Source organism: Octopus sinensis, linkage group LG28 (genome assembly GCF_006345805.1).
Source record: "Octopus sinensis linkage group LG28, ASM634580v1, whole genome shotgun sequence".
Classification (NCBI taxonomy): domain Eukaryota; kingdom Metazoa; phylum Mollusca; class Cephalopoda; order Octopoda; family Octopodidae; genus Octopus; species Octopus sinensis.
This window is the reverse complement of record NC_043024.1, coordinates 11,240,932-11,253,431: the sequence shown is the minus strand read 5'-3', so window position 1 is coordinate 11,253,431 and position 12,500 is coordinate 11,240,932. Positions and strand designations below refer to the sequence as shown.

The 12,500-nt window shown below is 36.8% G+C and overlaps 1 protein-coding gene across 4 annotated transcripts in view; it reads left to right on the top strand.

Moving 5' to 3' along the window:
• LOC115225866 (deleted in azoospermia protein 3) overlaps nt 1–12,500 on the top strand; it is a 122,798-nt gene that overhangs the window by 43,264 nt on the left and 67,034 nt on the right. For 3 of the 4 annotated variants that reach the window (XM_036514458.1, XM_036514461.1, XM_036514460.1), the window contains 2 exons: nt 9,623–9,726; nt 11,184–11,241. In XM_036514458.1, coding sequence (XP_036370351.1) covers nt 9,623–9,726; nt 11,184–11,241 — 162 coding nt within the window. The remainder of the gene's footprint in view (nt 1–9,622; nt 9,727–11,183; nt 11,242–12,500) is intronic. The other variant, XM_036514459.1, reaches the window with a different exon arrangement.

Below are 12,500 nucleotides of genomic sequence, written 5' to 3'. Positions count from 1 at the left end.
GGACGAGAAAATATATAAACAATATATGCGGAATGAGATACGTTTTCCAAAATAAAGATAACGATGAGAGAAAATATGACTAAAACAGACATCTTTGCCATCCCCACCCCTTTCCCCTTTCCTTCCCGTGATGCTAATATGACAGCGGTAGTGGAAAACAAAAATATATAATCATTTATATTCGGCTGTGGTTACAGCATTAACCATTTCTTGATTTAGTAATGTTTTGATTTGTTGCGTGTTTTTATAGTGCTATGACTAATGTGAAATATAGGTCTTTTTAAATAGCTCACAAGAGCTATTGAATCCTTTTCTGAAGACATAAGTTTATTCCTGTGTTTCATTCCGGCTGGTGCTTAACATACTTGCACCTGAAAGAGATACATACACACTCACACACATACCTACATATATACATACATACATACATACATACACATACATATATATATATATTATATATATATATATATATATAGGGCACTCTTGTCGACAGATGATATGGTTCTCATCGTAAGGATCTATAGAAAGAAAAAGCTGCTGGAGATAGTGTAGAAATTAATGCCTGGATGAAGACGGGTGTATGTATATGGTAAAGATTAGCGTTAACAATTAGCATCCTTGATAAATTGACAGAAGCAGGAAGGCTACCACGTCTGTGTTTTAAGGAGTAGGTGGAAAGTTGATATTATGTAAGCAGTGTTACTAATAGCGAGTGAGCCCGCATGAAGTGATATTCTTGGCAAGTTATCAGAGAGCTTATTCAGAATGCACAAGCAGCAAGCCTAGTATCATTGTCTAGCCACTTGTGAAAAACCTGAAGAGCTATGGAAGCCTTAAGCAGGCTGGGATGTAGTCGGTTGTTAGCGATGATGGCATACAGCACACTCTGATTAAAAGTAAACAGACTCTTTAGTTCAAACTGATGATTAATATAAAGGTAGTTTATGCAGCTTGTGTCATTGTAGCTAGAAGGAATATTGGATATTTTTTTATAGTTACAGAATCTGTTTAGGAATTTCAGATATTTTTTGCAACAAGGCAGAAGGAAATATATATATATTTATATATTTATATATTTCTGGTTCAGGAGAAGGTTGTAAAAATAAACCTTCCCGTGCTCATTGGTTCATATAACGAACTGATGCTGCTGAATAAAGAATCACCTTTGATGTTCAGGTGTGTGGTATATCAACTAAAGATGTATAAATTTTGAAAAGCTGCTTTTTGGCATGGGAATATTACTTGGAATTTTTTCTTATTTTATAAGTTTGAAGAATTTATAAATAGTCTTTTTTGCCTCTAGTCTTGGATGCGTTGAGACTGGATATTTCAGCTGATATTTCTGAAAGAGACCAAGGGTTGAACCTCTCTCTTTCTCTCTTTACTTGTTTCAGTCATTTGACTGCGGCCATGCTGGAGCACTGCCTTTAATCAAGCAACTCGACCCTGGGAATTATTCTTTGTAAGCCCAGTACTTATTCTATCGGTCTCTTTTGCCGAACCGCTAAGTAACGGGGACATAAACACACCAGCATCGGTTGTCAAACAATGCTAGGGGGACAAACAGACACACAAACATACACACACATATACACACATATATACGACGGGCTTCTTTCAGTTTCCGTCTACCAAATCCACTCAAGGCTTTGGTCGGTCCGAGGCTATAGTAGAAGACACTTGCCCAAGGTGCCACGCAGTGGGACTGAACCCGGAACCATGTGGTTCGTAAACAAGCTACTTACCACACAGCCACTCCTGCGCCTATTACCTGCAACATGTATTTTAATAATATTATATATTTTATCAGTTTGAAGATAGAGGTGGGTGATAGCAGAAGTTGATCTTTGGTGAGAGGGTGAAGGAATTGAGAGTGTGATGGGAGAAGCTTGACTGGTGTGACAAGATGGTAGGGGTGGGGGTTGATGGAAGAGACATTGCTGGAAGGAGCATAATGGAAAATAGCGCTCATGATGAACTGTTATAGAGGTGAGCACATGTCAGAGAGAGAGTAATGGGTGTTAGTAGTAAAGGGTGAATCCTAGTGAACTTGAGAGAGAGTGATAGATGTCTATAGTAAGTGACCTGGGGAGTGGGAGTAGTGGCTGGTTGGAGAGGAGGTGCCCGAGTAAGAAGTATTTGATGAAAGATGGAAGAATGTTGTGTATAAAAGGTCTCTCGTGGATGCGAGATAAGCCCAAAACCCGAGGTCAGTGAGAGGCGGGGTTTCTTGGGTCCGTAAACCCGCCCCACTCCATATGTTTAAAAATGTCCATTGTATTGTTAATTCATTTGTTGTATATAAAATCATGTTAAATTTTTATTGACCCCAAATTTCGCTTTATATGTAAAATCATTCGTGATTGTATTGTCCAGTCTTTGTATATCCTTATGGAAAATAAAAAATCATGCTTGGTGGAACAGACAAAGCACTCTCTTCCCTCCCTCACTTTTACTTTAGTGGAATATTGAGGGGAGAGAGTGAATGGTTACTTTATTGACCTCAGTGGATTTGAACTCAAAAGGAAGAGAGCCAGATCGAATATTGCAACCCAAACAGCCTCTGCCAATTAATTACCTTACACACTCACACATGCACATGCAAGTGTGCACACATGCATATGTATGCATGCATGTGTGTCAGGTAAAGGATATGAGACCTATAATATACAAGTCAAATGTGAGTTTCTACAAGACAACTAGCTGCAGGAAGTAGAGTGGATCTGTGGTTGGGTCAAGGTACCAGCCTGAAGGAAAGTAAATGATGTGGGCATGTAATTGTCTTCGTCATTTGCTGTCCATTTTCCATGCTGGCATGGGATGGATAGTTTGGCAGGGGTTGACAAGCCAGAAGACTGTACCAGGTTTCACTGTTTTGGCATAGTTTTTATGGCTGGATGCCCTACCTAACACCAACCACCTTTGAGAATGGGTTGAGGTCTATTTTGGCAGGGTTTTTACAGCTGGATGCCCTTTGTAATGCCAACCCCTTTACAGTGTGGACTAGATGCTTTTTACATGGCATCAGCACTGGTGGGATCGCCAAGCAACTTGCAAGACAAAATCCTTTGAGAATGGGTGGGGTATTGGAGGAGGAGGCCTTGTGCCAGGCGATTAAGAGATTAGAGTGTGACAGAGAGACAGAAACAGGTGTTTTACTGTAGAGGAGGATATATGTAGGATAAAGCCCTGAAAACTGAAAGGCAGTCCTAGAACGCCAGGATCTGAGACATGAAGTTCCATGTGTCAAAGTACACGGTTGGAGAAAAGTAAGTTGAGAAAGATACATGGAAATGTTACAGTGAGAGAGGTTACTGAACGTGAAGGGAGGGTCCTGGGTGGATTCAACAAAGAAAAAAAAGTTAGCTGTTGCATATTGAAGGCTCAGTTTAAGGATATGAATGCATCTGGTTCAGGAATAATCACTGAGATACTGGAAATATTTAACCCTTTTGATACCAACCCGGCTGGAACCGGCTCTGGTTCTGTAATACAAATGTTTTGTTTTCAAAAGTTCTGAATTAAAATCTTCCACCAAACCTTAGTCACAATTTATGTTCCTGACACTAGCTGAATGATAACTAAGTTAGTTTACTAAATTCTTTGTTATATTTAAAGTAATTGAAAGAAACACAGAGCATCTCAATAGAAATATGGTAACAAAAGGGTTAAAATATATAATAGAGAAACAATTCTTAACCCTTTTGATACCAACCTGGCTGAACCCTCCTCTGGTTCTGTAATACAAATGTTTTGTTTTCAAAAGTTCTGAATTAAAATCTTCCACCAAACCTTAGTCACAATTTATGTTCCTAACACCAGCTTAATGATAACCAAGTTATTTTACTAAATTCTTTGTTATATTTAAAATAATTGAAAGAAACTCAGAGCATCTCAACAGAAATAGGGTAACGAAAGGGTTAATAAAGTTGAGCATGTGTTAATTGTATAATCAAGATGGAGGTGTCATAGTCTGTGACAGGCATAGCAGTATTCTCATCAACTGCAAGTAAGATGCTCTAGAAGGAAGGCATTTTGGAGGCATTTTTGCTTCCTCCTTTACATTCTTTACACTCCTAATTAATTCATAGCTTACTGACAGACAAATAAATCCTACAATTAACCACAACTCCCTTCTTAACCTTCCATTCTCTTTGCCTGCCTGCTTGTCATTCTCTCTCTCTCTCTCTCTCTCTCTCTCTCTCTCACACACACACACACACACCACCACCACACCACACCCATGCATGCACGCACGCACGCAAACACATGGCTTTCCCTTATTTGAATGTTCTCATTCTAATGCTCTCAGATGAATTCTAAAGTGAAAGAAATGGCTATTTATACTCTACTTTTATGTATTGAGTACTTTACATTAAATTGCTTCTCTAATTTTTGAAACTGGAATGTATAATAATTACACAAACGTGTGCACACACACACACACCTGCACATATATGCATACATATTAATTTCATTTTAAATTTTCGACTTTCATTTGATCTCATACCTTTTTTTTTGTGTATGTGTTTCTAAGCAATTTGAAATATAGTCCTGTCAGATCACAATGGTCCTAACTTTTAGTGATAAAACAATGAAGATAGGCACAGGCATGGCTATGCGGTAATAAGTTTGCATTCCAACCACATGGTTCCGGGTTCAGTCCCACTAGAAACTCTGGGTATATATTTTTTAAAGAGGTGGGGCAAAAATGAATATTAAACAGAATGTTTACTGATAAAATGTCATTTGCCTTCAATCCTTGCTTTTATCTCTTCATTATTTACCAAGTAAATTTCATGATACAGGTATGCAATGCCATCTCAGAACTGCACAAAATTTCATAAGAGGGAAGAGAAAATTAGTTTAGTTTTTAGATTGTCTTCTTAACACCTGGAGATTCCTTCTGCTGCTACTTTACAGATTTTATACAGAAAGTAACTTTCTGTATAAACCGTGTGGTTTTGGGTTCAGTCCCACTGTGTGGCACCTTGGGCAAAGTGTTTTCTACTCTAACCACGAGCTGACCAAAGCCTTGTGAGCGGATTTGGTAGAAAGAAACTGAAAGAAGTCTGTTGTGTGTGTATGCGTTTGTCACCCCACTGCTACTTGGCAACTAGTGTTGGTGTGTTTACATCCCTGTGACTTGGTGGTTCAGCAATAGAGATCAATCAGTAAAGCGAGTAAGAGGCTTAGAACTGGGGTCAGTTCATTCAACTAAAGACCACTGTCTAATGACTGAAACAAGTAAACGATAAAAAATATTTGACCAAGCAGCTACAAAGTGGATATTATAAAGCTTTTGATTTTCATTTTGGTTTGAATACAAATTCTGTTTGTATATTCCCAAAGTGTTACATTGGGTTCCTTTTTTTTTTGTGCATATATGTTATTGACATTTGAATGGAGTGGTACTTCCTTTTGGGGCTGAAACCTTGAAGATATCTGATTAGATAGTGAGAAGGAGGTGTTGTTTAAATAGTGTTTAAACCCTTTCATTGTTGCATGTTCATTGTCACTGTCCCCAATATTTAGGAAGATTAGTGACATTGTTATATTTTGGGACGGTCGTTTTCGTTTTCTTGCCATATTCTTTTACTTGTTTCAGTCATTTGACTGTGGCATGCTGGAGCACCGCCTTTAGTCGAGCAAATCGATCCCAGGACTTATTCTTTGTAAGCCTAGTACTTATTCTATCGGTCTCTTTAGCCGAACTGCTAAGTTATGAGGACGTAAACACACCAGCATCGTTTGTCAAGTGATGTGGGGCGGACAAACACAGACACACATATACACATATATATACATATATACAACGGGTTTCTTTCAGTTTCCGTCCACCAAATCCACTCACAAGGCTTTGGTCGGCCCGAGGCTATTGTAGAAGACACTTGCCGAAGGTGCCACACAGTGGGACTGAACCCAGAACCATGTGGTTAGTAAGCAAGCTACTTACCACACAGCCACTCCTACACCTATAAGCACATGCACTATATATTCGTTCCTCACTCGTTTATTATTGGTCCATTGTCTGGAAATCTTTTGTCACGTACCCCTGTGACCTCTTCAGTGACGCTTCCATCCCCTGTGTTTCCTGTTCTGTTTATTCCATTCTGTCTTTCTATATATTGGTTTCAAGTTTTTGCACAAGGTTAGCAATTTCGGGGGAGGGGGTAAGTTGATTAGATCAACCCCAGGATTCAATTGGTACTTATTTTATCGACCCCGAAAGGATGGAAAGCAAAGTCAACCCTGGCGGAATTTGAACCCAGAACATAAAGATATGAAATACTGCTAAGCATCTTGCCCAGCATGCTAATGATTCTGTCAGCTCACTGCCTTTGTCTTTCTATATATTGATGACTTAATCATATGTCAATGTAAAATTCTAAAACTATGGTAAATTATGAGTGGGAACATAAGAAATTTACACAAAATTCTCTGATCTTTGTTGCTGTTAAGCTTCCATGTGTAATGAATTCTTTTTTTAAAACTAGAGAATTATAAAAAAAGTATTTCGTTTTTGGATTTGGTTTGCAAGATTCTTTATGTGAGTTCGTGTGTTGAAGCATATTCTGTTGTGTCTGGGGAGAGTCATTTTCTTTTTGTGCCTTATAATGTAACACACACACACTGGTAAAATTTCCACTTATTTATTTTTATTTTCCTAAAATTTTCGTTGTGTTGCAACCTTTTCAATAGTTTTGACTCTGTCCGTTATTTACACTGCGTTCCTGTAAATAACGTGTAAATAATGGACACAGTCAAAACTATTGGAAAGGTTGCAACACGCAACGAAAATTTTAGGAAAATAAAAATAAGAAAGAAGTGGAAATTTTTAGGAAAATAAAAATAAGAAATAAGTGGAAATTTTTAGGAAAATAAAAATGAGAAATAAGTGGAAATTTTACCGGTGAGTGTGTTAAATAATAAGGCACAAAAAGAAAATGACTCTCCCCAGACACAACAGTATAAAAAAAGTGTTATATTATAAAAGATTGTAGTTGAAATTCTTATTTCATAATTGTATATAATTGCTGGTTCAGATTATGATAGCTTACTAGGATTATTTCAAGTTCTTTTATACAGAAAGTTACTTTCTGTATAAAATCTATAAATTAGCAGCAGAAGGAATCTCCAGGTGTTAAGAAGACAGTCTAGTGACTAAACATGAACCTACATAATTTAGTAACCACATATTAATAATGAGCCAACATGAGAGCCTCGTTGTGGTTGTTCAGCCCACTAGAAATAGCAGCCAAATTCCTATAAAACAACAGTGAAACTAAAACAGATTTGCAACTTTGACTTGTATTTTGATGAGCTTGCAAACATGGACTCTGTTTTCAAGTTGTCATTATTAAACTGAAGCCACTCTGGACAAACATTCAGCATACAATTCACATATACATATATATATATATATATTATGGAGATGTACTTGCATAGCAAGTGACCTGATCTGAGATCGTGTGTTGGAATGAAAACAATTGCAGCGTGGAAGGTGTTTATAAGCCATTTAAGAAACATACAAAAACCATCAGATTCACTTCAACATTTAAATTTAAATTTAATTTTATATATATTTAATTTTGTATATATATATATATATATATATATATATAGTCTGTTTTAGTCAGATTTTCACTTTTTTAGGAAAAGGTTACATATATAGAAGGCTGGCCAAATTCCAGCTATCGTTCAAAGAATAGATCTTAACAGCCAAGCTAGGATCATTGATACAAGCTTAGTCTATGGGTTGTATGTAAACCTTAGATTAGAGAAATAATTGGTTATTCAAACAGGTACACTGCTGATATGTTTATTAGAAGAAGGTCTTGTCAAAGTAATTTTCAACACCAATCAACTTGCCATGCATAACTCATTGTCAGTTGTGTTGTATCTTGTATTTCAAGCAAATGTATCAAAAAAACCCCTTCTTCAGAAAGAAATTTTAAATGTTTCAGATATCGAAATTTCTATCAAATATTTCTTTTCTTTTGTGCAAGTTCCAGATTTTATTCTATTTAGTTGTTTACTTTCAATAATTATATTTAAAACTCTTTTACCAACTATAGAGCATTTTAGTTGATTAGTGACACTCTTCTCTTAGAATGGCTTTTTGTCTTACAAAAGGAAACATTTTTTCTGCTTGCCTTAGTTCCAGTTTAGTGAAAACATGGAGAGAATTAATAGATTACCATCAATAAGGTGCTATTGAATCCAAAAAGCCTAGTTTGCAAGAAATGGAATTAATTAAAATGATTTTTCTTGGTCAGCAAGTTCTCATTTGATTTGTTCCAGTATTTATGTAGACCAAGTTTGCCTTTCATTCTCTGGGGCCAATAAAATAAATACCAGTTAAGTATAAGGCTTGATTTAATTGACTCCTCCCTCCTCCAAATTTGCGCTTTTAGGGCCTAGGTCAGAAAACAATATTTATTTAAGAAATGTGATTTATATTAAAAAATAAGTAAAAAGTAAATGTTGGTTATTTTTAAGGAATTCATGTGGGCATGCTATTTATGAATTACTTACTTAAGCCCCTACATCTCCTTTGGAGCAGAAGCCACTAATGATGCTGTGGGCTGTCTTTCCTATTTCACTACAGTTGGATCCCTATTTCCTTACAGCTTCCTTTAAGATTTTGCTGCACCACATCATGTTTCCCTGAAGGAAGACCTTTCTCTCCTGGATCTTGCTAATTTTGAACTATCATCAATGCTTCTGCAACCTTGTTTTTTTATTAGGTAGGGGTATTGGCCCTAAACAAATCCATTTTTACCTCTAAGAAGAGGTGGTCCTTAATATTAAGGCGTCTATCCTTTGACCTGTCCAGCATGGGAGGCCTACAAGGAGCTTGTGATCTACTGGCACAGCTCTCTGGGTTATTGAAGTACATAAGCCAACACAAGGACTGGACCTTGTGGTGGATTTCTATAATGCACTCATTTTTTAAAATTAGTACATTATTAAAAAAAATTAATACGATAATTGAATTATTGAGTTATCAGAAACATTAGAGCACCTGATTTCAGATTCTGTGAAATCTTTGGAGGATAGCTTCACAAACCAGTGTGTGTGTTTGTGTGTGTGTATGTGTATGTGTATATATACATACACATACAGACATACATGTAGATACATACATACACACACATATATAAATCTCTATGTATACATCACTGAAAGGAAATATTGATACAGCAGGTAGAAGTTAAAATAGGAGGTAGTGAGTGAAAGGCATGCAGTCTAATGGGGACACATTAGATCCATTTGTGATTGAATTTGCAATTGGTCCCTTCTGAAGCATGCACACACTCTTCAATTATTTTAAGATAGCCATGGATTTGATATACAAATTTTAGTTTATTGTGAATACCTACATGTTTGATGTAAATTAATAATTATTGATGTTTTTAATGTTAATTTTAAAAACTCTTGTAGCTGAATATATTCTGTAATTTTTTTCTACAGGTTCATATTAAAATTCAAGTGATTTATTGATGTTATTTATTTTCTGATTTGTTTTACGAAATGAAAATATTTTGATGAAATTTTTCTTCACTGTGAAATATATATATTTGAATGTTAGTGAGTTTCATTTAAAATATAACAGTCTCCTTCACAGACGACAGAAGCAGAGTTGAAAGCTTTTTTCACATCATATGGAACAGTGAAAGACACAAAGATAATTGCAGACAGAGGTGGGGTGTCCAAAGGGTAAGTAAACTTTTAATTCTGCCTTGGAGGAAATGTTTGTCCTCCAAATAGAACAAATAGAACAAATTGCTTAGCTACATTTATCCATATATATATATATAATATATATATATATATATATATATATATGTAGAATGTACACACATGCATACAAACATGTATGCACATGAGTGTGTATGTCTTTATCATCGTGTGTGTATTTGTGTGAGCAGATTTATTGACAGAAAGTAGGCGCAGGAGTGGCTGTGTGATAAGTAGCTTGTTTACCAACCACATGGTTCCGGGTTCAGTCCCACTGCGTGGCACCTTGGGCAAGTGTCTTCTACTATAGCCTTGGGCCGACCAAAGCCTTGTGAGTGGATTTGGTAGACGGAAACTGAAAGAAGCCTGTTGTATATATGTATATATATGTATGTGTGTGTGTGTGTCTGTGTTTGTCCCCCCAGCATTGCTTGACAACTGATGCTGGTGTGTTTATGTCCCCGCTACTTAGCGGTTCGGCAAAAGAGACCGATAGAATATGTACTGGGCTTACAAGGAATAATTCCCAGGGTAGAGTTGCTTGATTAAAGGCGGTGCTCCAGCATGGCCGCAGTCAGATGACTGAAACAAGTAAAAAGAGAAAGAGAAACCTCTTTTTTACTAGACGAGATGTTTGCCTTGACCAAGGGAAGGTACTCTTTTTTCTGCCAACCAGAAGGTAATCACAATGATCTATATTAAATTTAAGGATCTTGGTTAACCATTTCTAATAAAACTTCTTGTGATTACAATCAAACTTGACACAGCCAACTGAAAAGCAGCCAGCTTGACTGATCTGGTCACACTCAATGGTATAATTGCATAGTTACGTGTGTGTATTTTCTTTTGTGATGATGTTGGAGTACTTTTAGTACAAATCTAGTTGGGGGCAAGGTGTCTTCTACTATAGCCTCAGGCCGACTAAAGCCTTGTGAGTGGATTTGGTAGACGGAAACTGAAAGAAGCCCGTCGTATATATATGTATGTGTGTATATGTGTTTGTGTGTCTGTGTTTGTCCCCCTAGCATTGCTTGACAACTGATGCTGGTGTGTTTACGTCCCTGTAACTTAGCGGTTCGGCAAAAGAGACCGATAGAATAAGTACTAGGCTTACAAAGAATAAGTCCCGGGGTTGATTTGCTCGACTAAAGGTGGTGCTCCAGCATGGCCACAGTCAAATGACTGAAACAAGTAAAAGAGTAAAAGAGTATATACACATGTATAAATGTGATATTTTTGCAGTAGATTTCTTCCAATTTCAGTCTTTTTGGCTCATACTCAGGATTTACTAAAGCTGAGTGAGATATTGAGAATGGATGAATTTATCTTTCTCCAACTCTGAATCGTTAAGGAATTTTCTGCTTCTGTGTTTCAAATCCTGTAACATCCAAGATCTTGCATGATTTTAAATAATAACCATCTTATTTTCTTTTTAGTTATGGGTTTGTAACATTTGAAAATCAAGAAGATGCTGATAGAATATTAAAAAAAGAGGTGAGTTTATTTTACTTCAAAAAGGTATTGCTTAGCATCTACTGATTATTCCTCAAATTTATTATAAAAGGTATTTCTGTCATTGGATTGATAGAGTTTATTTGAAAACAAATTTGGTAAAATTTGATAAAAGTTGTGACAGTTAAATAGTTGCAGTCCTCACATTCTGTTGTACATTATGAGGTAATTGGAACCCCAAGCATTGTACTTGTTACATCTTGTTTTAAGGCTTCAGGATAAAGAATTAAAAATGCCCCTATCTAAAGAATTCTCTGGCAGTAGCTTCCGTATTGTGTATAGCTTCAGTAGTATTTATTATTTGTATTTCACCTTTTCAAACTCCACCCGTCTAACACCTGTGGACATGTTTTACAAAGTCAGAAAACAGCACAGCTCCTTCCATGACTTTCGGAAACATTTTTTTCAAGCTAGGAGTTGCTGAAGCATGGAACAGACTGCCGGCATCAATTGTTAGTTGTCAGAGCACTGCATCCTTCAAAACTTCCATGCTTCCTGAGATTCGCCAACACTACACCTGATTTTCTCCCCTCCATACACATGCAAGCATGTATCTGACTCATACACTGTTCACTTCCCAGACATTTGTACATTACTGCATATGCTTTATACGCACTTTCTGACAAGTTGTGGTGCACCTGAGCACTGTATACAATAGGCGCAGGAGTGGTAAGTAGCTTGCCTACCAACCACAGGTTCTGGGTTCAGTCCCACTGCGTGGCATCTTGGGCAAGTGTCTTCTGCTATAGCCCCGGGCCGACCAAAGCCTTGTGAGTGGATTTGGTAGACGGAAACTGAAAGAAGCCTGTCGTATATATGTATATATATATATATATATGTATGTATGTGTGTGTATATGTTTGTGTGTCTGTGTTTGTCCCTCTAGCATTGCTTGACAACCGATGCTGGTGTGTTTACGTCCCCGTCACTTAGCGGTTCGGCAAAAGACCGATAGAATAAGTACTGGGCTTACAAAGAATAAGTCCCGGGGTCGATTTGCTCGACTAAAGGCGGTGCTGCAGCATGGCCGCAGTCAAATGACTGAAACAACTAAAAGAGTAATTTCATTATTATTATTATTATCATTATTATCATACAGATAGTCTGTGTAATTCAATTATGCACAAATATTATTATGGATGCTAAGATAACATAAATGGTAGGTTGGACAATCTAAACTCTGACTGGGCTGTTCATACTAAACACAGTCTGTTATATGTATGATTTTGTGGTAGAGAGAG